Genomic DNA, 10452 nt, shown 5'->3' with positions numbered 1-10452 from the left:
GGTTGTGAGCCATCATGTGGTTGCTGGGAATTGAACTCAGGACCTTTGGAAGAGCAGGCAATGCTCTTAACCTCTGAGCCATCTCTCCAGCCCTTACCTTTATTTTTTAAAAATCGAAAGATATTATTGTTGTGGTTTGTGTATGTGCGTGTGCTGCAATGAGAATACGGGGGTCAGTTCTCTCCCTCCACCCTGTGGGCAGGTGTGTTGTGATGCTTGTGTGTGTGCAGACACGTCTGTGGAGGTGAGAAGACAACCTGTTGGAGTCAATTCTCCCCTTCCACCCTTGTTTCCGGGGAACCGACTCAGCTCATCAGGCTTGTGGGGCAAGCACCTTTACCCATTTCACCATCGCCATTGCGTCCACGCTGTTCTTTAGATTTACTGTTAGGTATTTGAGAGCTGTTGGCACTAGAGTAAGTAGTAACATTTATCCTTTTTTTTTTCATTTTCATTTTCATTTGTTTGTTTCTGTTATATGGGAATGCCCCTAATTTTTGGTTATTGATTTTTTAAAATGATTTATTTATTTACTTTGTGTGTATGAAGAGTTTGCTCACGTGTATATATGTATACCATGCGAGTTCCTGTTGCATCCCCTGGAACTGGGGTAGTTGTGAGCCATCGTGTGGGTGCTGGGACTTGAACCCAGGTTCTTTTGGCAAGAGCAATGAGGACTCTTAACCACTGAGTCATCTCTCTAGCACCCGCTATTGATCTTGTATTCAGCAACTTAGCCAAATTCACTTCTGGGGTGTGTGTGTGTGTGTGTGTGTGTGTGTGTGTGTGTGTACATGCACATGTAAGTGGGTGCGTGTACAAATGGACCAGGTGTCTTCCTCTATTGTTTTTCTTCCTTATTTTTCCAAAGACAGGGCCTCTCATTAAATATGATGCTCACTGATGTCACTATAATAATGGCCAACAAGCCCCAAGGGATCCTCCCATCTCTGCTTCCCAGACCCGGGACTACAGATGTCTGATGCTTCACCCAGTTTTTGTTTGTTTTTGTTTCTGTGGATGCTAGAGAGCCATACTCAGGTGTTTATTCTTGTGTAGCAAGAACTGAACCAACTGGACCATCTCCCTACCCAGACCCCAAATCCACCTATTCATTCCAATTATCTATAGATTCAGATATTTACTTTTCGATTCACAACAGTAGTAAAATTACAGTGATGAAGTAACAGCGAAAATAGTTTCATGGTTGGCGGTCATTACAACATGAGGAACTGTATTAAAGGGTCACCGCGTCAGGAAGGTTGAGAAACACCACTCCAGAGGCTGGGAAGTCCAAGACCATGGTGCGACTTCTGCTTGGCTTTTGGTCAAGGATTTCTGCTGTTTCAAGTCAAGGCAGAAAGTCAAACAGCAAGTGGCCATGTACCAAAATCATAAAATACAAGGTACTGCCTTGATTTACAGTGACAAACTCCATGTAGTAATGAGTCAGTTTCAGCAGAACTGCATTAACCTAGCCTTCTCACAGATCCGTTCACACCGCTCCACTGGGGCCGGACCCTCAACAGGGGTTTGGGAGGTACAGACCCAGGCCAGTGCACGAGGAACATGGGATCAACATCGGGGCCATGGCGGGATAAACCTGTAATCCCAGCACTGGGGAGGCTAAGGCAGGAGGATCACAAATTTACATAGTGTGAACTTTGGGGAGGTGGAAAAGATCTAGGACGATGGAGTGGTTGTGACTGTACAATAAATACAATAAAACCACCCAATCGTACGCTTTCATATAATGAACGTCAACTAGAACTTGGTAAAAACAGTAAAACATTGGCTAAGAAGGTCTTTCTCCTCTTTGAAAAACCAACAAAAAAAAATTTAAACGACTCTGATACCAGTTCTGAAAACGTGCTCTTTGAGAGTCCAGGAAATTTGGATGTTGGGAGACTTTGAGGCTGGTTCTCGCCCACGATGGGTGGAACCACACATCAGCACGCAGTCATATCCATGGTTACGGGTCCACGTCTGCAAACTGCGTTCTCTGTTTCAACTTCAATTGTTTAACAATGATGGCGTCTGCGTGTGGAGGAGCAAGGTCCTTGGCAGGGTCAAGAAGTGGAGACCTGGCTCTGACCTCTCCAAGTCCAGGACTACCCAGGAGCCTCAGCAACGCAGCACCGACAGTGGCATCTAGGCAGCGAAAGGTCTGATTTGTCAATGAAGAGGTGGGTCCTGGGTGGCCCTCTGAAGGGAAGACAGCCCCACCCACGCAGAAAAGGCAGAGAGAATGAAAGATCATAAACTACTTTGTTCTATTTGTTGCTTTCCAAGGCTTGGAGCCTGAGCAGCTGGTGGAAAATTCCACACGCCAGTGAAACAAAAGGGAGCCAGAAAGGAGGGCAGAGAGAGGGCACCAGCCTCCCGGTCCACATGCCTAAGTTCCCTCTAACTGCCCAAGGCCCAGATAAATCTCCCGGGGTTTATCTACAGTATGGAGAGGACCCAGTGCTCATTTCAGCATGAGTGGGGTGGGGGAGGATTCTGTATTTCATAAGTGGGCAGAGGCACAGAAAAAAAAAAAATCAATGAAGCATAGCACTTTCTTTCCAAGTGCTAACCTTTTTAAGAGTTGGGAATACAGGTCAGCGCTAGAGCCCTGCCTGGCATGCACAGGCCCTGGCTTCAGTTCTTTAATAGGCAACAATAGATAGGCTAACATTTAGTGAGACGATTTTAGGTAACTGTGTTTATTTTTACTTTTTTACATTTAGTTACTTTTCACGGCAAATCTTCCATGTTATAGTGAAACCATTTATATCACTTTGTAAATAAACGGATTTAAAGGCCAGGTGTAGGGCTCATACCTGTAAGCCCAGAACTTGGGCAGCAGAAATGGGATCCTGAGTTCAAGATCTGGGTGGGCTACACAGGGAGTATAGACCAACTGGGGCTACAAGGAGACACTATCTCAAAACAGTAACAATATAGAACTCACAGTTCCATAGATTGTCCTCTGACCTCCACAGATGAGCTGCGGCATAGAAGTTTCCCCAGTGATAATAAATACAAAATTTAAAACAACACCCAAAACACAGATTTAATGTCTTTTTTGTTTGTTTTGTTTTTTCGAGACAGGGTTTCTCTGTAGCTTTCGAGCCTGTCCTGGAACTAGCTCTTGTAGACCAGGCTGGCCTCAAACTCACAAAGATCTGCCTATCTCTGCCTCCTGAGTGTTGGGATTAAAGGCGCAGATTTACTGTCTTAACTCTGAGGAAAATACAGATGATCCCGAGATGGGCTGGGGTGAAGGTGCTGAGAATGGCAGATATCTGGAAGCTTCATTTGTCTCTTTCACCTCACTAATTAACAATACAGAGCAAGGCTGGGCGTGCTGGCACCCTCCTGTAATCCCAGGATTTGGGAGGATCCAGAGTCATCCTCATGGTAAATCTGTGGCTAGCCTGTGCTACACTCCTGTAATCCCAGGATTTGGGAGGTGAAGGAGGGAGGATCCGAAGCCATCTTCATAGTAAGTCTGCAGAGCTAGCCTGTGCTACAGGTTCTTATTTCAAAACACCAAAACCAAATGGCTGTGCTGGCACACGCTTTCAATCCTAGCTCTCCCAGAGCAGAGGCAGGCAGATCTCTGTGAATTCAAGGCCTGCCTGACCTGCAGAGAATCCTAGGCTAGCCACAGCTTCTTACCGAGATCCTTTCTTAAAACCCAAACAAAACAGGTAAATCTTAAAGCATTCAGTGCCAAATGTGCACTTGGCACTGAGTGTTTCTGAGCTTCTGGTTCACGTCTCAGTGACATCAATGCAGCTGGTGGCTAGGAAAGCAACCATGCCCAGGAGACTGAGCGGTCCTGAGGGCAAGCATGCTGTCAGAAATTCGAGACAGTGTACCTGCTTTGAAGTAGCTGCCAGTTCAAGAACACATTTAAAACCCCAAAGAGGGGCTGGAGAGATGGCTCTGTGGTTAAGAGCACTCACTGTTGCTTCAGGGGATCACAAGCATGGCATCTTACAACAGTCTGTAACTCCAAGTTCAGGGCACCCAACACCCTGTGCTGGCCTCTGTAGGTGTCAAGCAAGCAAACACATGGTGCATAGACACGCACACAGGCAAAACACCCACACACATAAAAATAATTTTTTTTTTAAACTTAAAAGATCTCTAAACAAGATGTCCTTCAACTTTTCTGAGTCTAAAGTATCTCACGACACAATGACGAGTAACAGTGACCAGGACAAAGTGGGGATGAGGATACTATGATACTTTGTAAACCTTCACTATACAGCTGACTTACCAATAATAGATCCTTATCAGCGCTGAAGGCCACAGGAGAAAAGAAGCCACGAATGCCAGGATTGGAATGGCCAGGGTTCCACCCGCGATCACAAACATGTTCACTACATCGAGATCCATCCTGCTCTCTAAGGCTGGTTGACACCTGCAGAGGCTGGAGAGAGAGAACAGTACTGAAGCCCTCTCGGGGGAAAAAGGAAGACGCAGAAAGGGAAAGGATCCTAAATGAGAGATCGGGAGACATGCGGACAATACTAAAGCCATCCCAGGGAAAAGAGGAAGACTCAGAAAGGTCAAAGATCCTGAATGAGGCCAGGAAAAACAAAACAAATGTAGCAACTAGATGTGAAGAGGCAGACTTTGGAGGACCGTGGGCCACAAAAAGTGAAAATCAAAACTATAGGGTACATTGCCGGGATGACTGGAGTATCCAATGGGTATCAGATGGTACTAGGATGCACAGAGCTACCATTCTTGAACATTTGACAAATTGTAGCTGTGGACAATGCAGGCTGTCATGCCCAGGGACATGTCCAAGCTTTGAGGAGGTGTGTACAGACTGGTATCCACTACTCACTTTTAAAAGCTCAGGAAAGAGAAAGTAATGTGTGTGAAATGTTAACTATGATGTATTATTCCCTCAAGTTTTTTATAGATTTACAATATTTTATTTTCATTGATTGGTTATGCAACCTAGCTGGCTTGAAACTCACTATGTAACCCAGGTTGGCCTGGAACTCACAGTCCTCCTGCCTCAGTTTCTTGAATGCTGAAATTACAGGCAAGCATCTTATAATAACCAAATGAGGGGCTGCAGAGATGGCCCAGTAGTTAGAGCACTTGCTGCTCTTTAAGAGGACCTGAGTTGGGTTCTCAGTACCCAAGTTCCAGGGGATCTGATGCCTTCTTCTGCCTTCTTCAGGCACCAGGCATGGAATTGATGTACTTACATACATGCATGTGCAAAACACTCATACACATAAAATTAAAAACATAACTAATCAAGAGAGGAACTGTATTCATTTCACAGATGAGCGCACTGAGGCAGAGAGGACGTAACTCTGCTCTGCTCATCCGACTGCCCTCTTAGCTGCTCAGTCACTAGAAGTGGTTTTCCCAGCATCCTTTAGTCGCTGGCCTGTCTCTCTTCTAGAAGCTCACTCCGTGACAAGAATAATCACTTACGTTCTCTCTTAGTGCCTAGAATAGCAGAAGGCACACACAAAGTACAAACAGACTAGAGAAAAGCAAAGTTACAAGTTGGGATTAATTCCACACAACATGTTTTATGGAAGGTAAATCATTACCTGTAATGCTACAAGAGACTGACGTTTCCCCCCTGAAAGTTAAGTAATCACAAAGCTCCCTGGAGGAGCTGTCTCTTAAATTCCAGGTACAAAAGCTGGAGAAAGGTGTGTGGCTCAGTGACAGAACCTAGGGCTCTGGGTTCCAGTTCAACACTGGGGGTTAAAAAAGAATTGCTGGCACAATCTGCAAAGAACAGGCATGTGTAAATCTGCAGGCGGGGGTTGTGGATCTCGCATGAGCTGATGGCTGCAAAAATTCAGCTTCAAGACGACTCTTCTGGACTACAGGACGCCCTTAGAAAGTGCAGCGAGCCACTGTGATTCAGACTCTGAGATGGGAAGCTAATTACCCAATGTCCCATCAGTCTAGGATTTAGAACATTTCATGCCCAAGGTCATGGACATCACGAGCTCTGGCCCTAGAGACGGTAGGCAAACATAAAGAGAAAAAACCCTTCCTCTGCCTGTGTCTGCTGGGGACATCCCACTTTGGAGGAATTTTCTACCAGAATTCATCTGCCGAGCAGAAGGAACTTTTGTACAGCAGGACCACTTTAACAAGGTTTCTTCTTCTCAGAGAATCCACACACTTGGTCTCACTGAGAAAGTTATGCTTTCTGACTGCCATGGCTTAGACCAGTGGTCCTCAATCTGTGGGTCGCGACCCCTTCCACAGGGGTCAGATATCCTGCATATCAGATATTTACATTACAATTCATAACAGCAGCAAAATTACAGTTACGAAGTAGCAACGGGATAATTTTATGGTGGGGGTCACCACTATATGAGCTGCATTAAAGGGCTGATGCATTAAGAAAGGTTGAGAACCGCTGATTTAGACAAAAAGGGGATAACTGTTCACACCTTTGCACTAGCCTTCACTTACAAAGGACTTGCCTTGCTTTCCTTTGGAAGGTGGGTCCCCTACCCTGCTGGTACATTCATTGTGCCTGGGGGTAGGCTAGAGACAGAAAAACCAAAACTTTGAGAACAAAACTCAGAAAGCCACATAAGGGCGTTGCCTGAAATTTTCTAGACTACAGCCCCATACAAAGATAGTGCGTGGTGTCTTGGGAATGGGAGAACATTAAGCCAGGCTTTAGGGGCATAGGGCTCTGGTGAATGCCAACACTCACTAAGAAACTTATCTCTGCTGTTCAAGTCCTGACAAGGCCAGAGAGCATCTCTGCGGACATCGAATCTGCTCCTAGGAACTCCTGGAAATGTTTAGCTAGTCAGTAAGTAACACAGTTCCCATCGCTCATTCTAACAGATTGTATGTGCAAGTGTATGTGAGCATGCCGTTAGGTGGGGACACGCCACAGCGGACATGTGGAGGTTAGAGAACAACTTGCGAACCCAGTTCTCTCCTCCCACTGCGAACCCAGTTCTCTCCTCCCACTGCGTGGGTTCTGGGGCTCAAATTCAGGCCATCACGAGTGGCAGTCCAACCACTGAACCATTCAGTGGCTCTTACTAATACGTTTAGTTGTTCTAGGGATGTATCTTAATTTTCAGAATAAATTTAAGTAAAAAGACACTGATTTAAGGAAAAACACTTGAGCCTGTAGAAAAACATTGTAACTCAGGGCTAGTGTTCTAGTCTATCATGCATTAGGTCCTGGGGCTTGCTCCCTGGTGCTGCAAGAAAACCAAAGAAAATGCTGAGCAGGTGACATGTGGTTCTGAGGATGTGATAAGTGAGTTATCACGGAAGGGCATAGTCATATCTATCACCATGCACAAAACTCAAGTCCAAATGGATCAAAGATCTCAATATAAAGCCAGCTACACTGACCTTATAGAAGAGAAAGTGGGAAGTACAGTTTAACACATTGACACAGGGAACCACCTCCTAAATATAATCCCAGCAGCACAGACACTGAGAGAAACAATGAATAAATGGAACCTCCTGAAAATGAAAAGCTTCTGTAAAGCAAAGAACATGGTCAACAAGACAGTCTATACAATGGGAAAAGATCTTCACTAACCCCACATCAGACAGAGGTCTGATCTCCAAAATATATAAAGAACTCAAAAAATTAGACACCAAAAGATCACATAATCCAATAAAAAAAAAAAAAAGAGTACAGACCTAAACAGAGAACTCTCAACAGAGGAATCTAAAATGGCTGAAAGACACTTAAGGAAATGTTAAACATCCTTAGTCATCAGAGAAATGCAAATCAAAACAACTCTGAGATTCCATCTACACCTGTAAGAATAGCCAAGATCAAAAACACTGATGACAACTTATACTGGAGAGGTTGTGGGGAAAAGGGAACACTCCTGCATTGCTGGTGGGAATGCAAGCTGGTACAACCCCTTTGGATGTCAGTGTGGCAATTTCTCAGAAAGTAAGGAAACAACCTTCCTCAAGACCCAGTAATACCACTTTTGGGTCTATATCCAAAAGATGCTCAATCGTGCCACAAGGACATGTGCTCAACTATGTTCATAGCAGCTTTGTTTGTCATAGCCAGAACCTGAAAACAACCTAAATACCCCTAGACTGAAGAACGGATAAGGAAAATGTGGTACATTTACACAATAGAGTACTACACAGCAGAAAAAAAAATAACGACAGCTTGAATTTTGCAGGAAAATGGATGGAGCTAGAAAACATTATTTTGAGTGAGGTAACCCAGACTCAGAAAGACAATTATCACATGTACTCACTCATATGTGGTTTTTAAACATAAAACAAAGAAATCCAGCCTATAAACCACAATCCCAGAGAACTTAGACAACAATGAGGACACTAAGAGAGACTTATATGGATCTAATCTACATGGGAAATAGAAAGTATAAAAAGACAAGATTTCCTGAGTAAACTGGGAGCATGGGGATCTTGGGGGAAGGTTGAAAGGGGAAGGTGATAGGCAGGGAGGGGAGCAGAGAAAAATGTAGAGCTCAGTAAATATCAATAAAAAAATGTATATATATATAAAAAGAAGCTAGAGCTAATGGGCCAAGCAGTGTTTTAATTAATATAGTTTCTGTGTGGTTATTTTGGTTCTGGGCGGCTGGTATGGGACAATTGTCTATATTCTGTCAATTATATTTTAAATAAACGCTGACTGGCCGGTAGCCAGGCAGGAAGTATAAGCAGGACAACCAGACAGGAAGTAGAAGCAGGTCAATGAGAACAGGAGAATTCTGGGAAGAAGGAAGCCCATTCCTCTGCAGTCCTGATCCATCCATAGAAGAAGCAAGACGTGACTGCCTCACTAAAAAAGGTACCAAGCCATGTGGCTAACATATATTAGAGTAATGGGCTAATATAAGTCATAAGAGTTAATAAGAAGCCTGAGCTAATGGGCCAATCAGTTTTTAACTAATGTAGACCTCTGTGTGATTTCTTTGGGACTTAACGATTGCGGGGAAACGGGCAGGACAGGAAACCTCAGTCAACAGGTGGCTAGGACAAACAAGCGGCTCCCTTCTGCAACATGCTGTTTATGTTTCTTTAGTTATACAACATAAAAATTATCCCCATAAAGTTTAGCACTAGAAAAACACTGTTATTTTTATTTTGTGTGTATGGGCATTTTGCATGCTTGTGTACCACATGGATGCAGTGCTTACTGAGGCCAGAAAAGGGGGGTTAGATTCCCTGGAATTTGAGCTACAGATGGCTTTGAGTCACCATGTCGGTGCAGGGAACTTCTGCAAGAGCAATAAGTACTCTTAAGCACTGAACCATCTCTCTAGCCCTGAAAAATATTAATTTTAGCTATGTCTCATGGCACAGACCTGTAATTCCAGCTCCTTGGGAGGCAAGACGAGAGGATCACTAGTTGAAGTAGCAAATTCCAGGCCAGTCTGGGCAGTTAGCAAGATCTTTTCTCAAAATAAATTTGGTGGGTTTTGTTTTGCTGGACATGGGGACATGGGTCAGTGGTAGAATAGGTCGAATTCGGAAGGTTTGGGGGTGGTGGTGGTAATGGTGGTGCTGGTGACTAAAACACTATAAAGAAAGAAATATAGAGAAAGAAAAGTGCCATTTTTCTGAACTAGTTCCTGAAAAGAATCTGATTCTTCAAAACTATCACTGAAGATCAACAGTTAAACAGCCCTAGTTGCTCTCCTCCACTTTCTTTGTGGTCATCTTATCTCCTCAACTGTGGTTCAGCGCATTCCTGTTCTGTAACTTGAGGCTTCAACAGCTTTGCTGTTGAAGTGAGCCACGGCTGAGCATGCCTGGCTGGGGTACCCCAGTGTGCTCTCCTCAATTGTTCCCTGGATAACTGTAGAGGCATTTTACGTGACCCCCCCCCCCCGTTATTCTCGTAATGCTCTCCTGACTCTTCCCTCACCTCCACTCTCAACTACTCTCTCCTACAGGAATTAGAAGTACCAAGGTACATGACAGGATTTCCTTCTAGATTTTTCTACTATCTGCCTGACCACCTATGACACTAAGGTCCCACGATGCCTCAAACATATTTCTTCCTGTTTCTTCTGAGTCATTGACTTTTACTGACAGTTCCTCCATCCGCGTAGCCTCAATTCTACATAACTTCCACTCTTCTCACTTGTTCAATACACCAGGTGCATATTGGTGAAAGAAACTGGCACTCGGGTCAACTGTCTAAGTCTAAATACTGAAGTTTAACCTAAGTAACCTCTGGAGATACAGTTCTGCAACAGAGTGCTTGCCTAGCACATAGGAATCCCTAAGGTCAATGTTCAGTACCATAAATTTAAATAATTGACTAATTTAGTAAAATCCAAAGTTCACTTCTTAATTACAACAGCTGCCTTTCAAGCACTCAATAGCCACATGTAGAGAGGAGTACCGATATGGGACCGCACAACACTGGGAGTCACACCAGCACAGGACCACACAGCACCGGGAGTCACACCCACA

General features: G+C 44.3%; 1 protein-coding gene across 4 annotated transcripts in view; it reads right to left on the bottom strand.

Moving 5' to 3' along the window:
• Positions 1-10452, bottom strand: part of Abhd6 (abhydrolase domain containing 6) — a 46437-nt gene that overhangs the window by 20647 nt on the left and 15338 nt on the right. For all 4 annotated transcript variants that reach the window (XM_005348508.3, XM_013346870.2, XM_005348509.3 and 1 more), the window contains one exon: positions 4274-4426. In XM_005348508.3, coding sequence (XP_005348565.1) covers positions 4274-4392 — 119 coding nt within the window. In that variant the 5' untranslated portion in view covers positions 4393-4426. The remainder of the gene's footprint in view (positions 1-4273; positions 4427-10452) is intronic.

The sequence above is a fragment of the Microtus ochrogaster genome, chromosome 6 (assembly GCF_000317375.1).
Source record: "Microtus ochrogaster isolate Prairie Vole_2 chromosome 6, MicOch1.0, whole genome shotgun sequence".
NCBI lineage: Eukaryota > Metazoa > Chordata > Mammalia > Rodentia > Cricetidae > Microtus > Microtus ochrogaster.
Note: the sequence above shows the minus strand (reverse complement) of the source record. Positions and strands in the feature narration are given on the sequence as shown.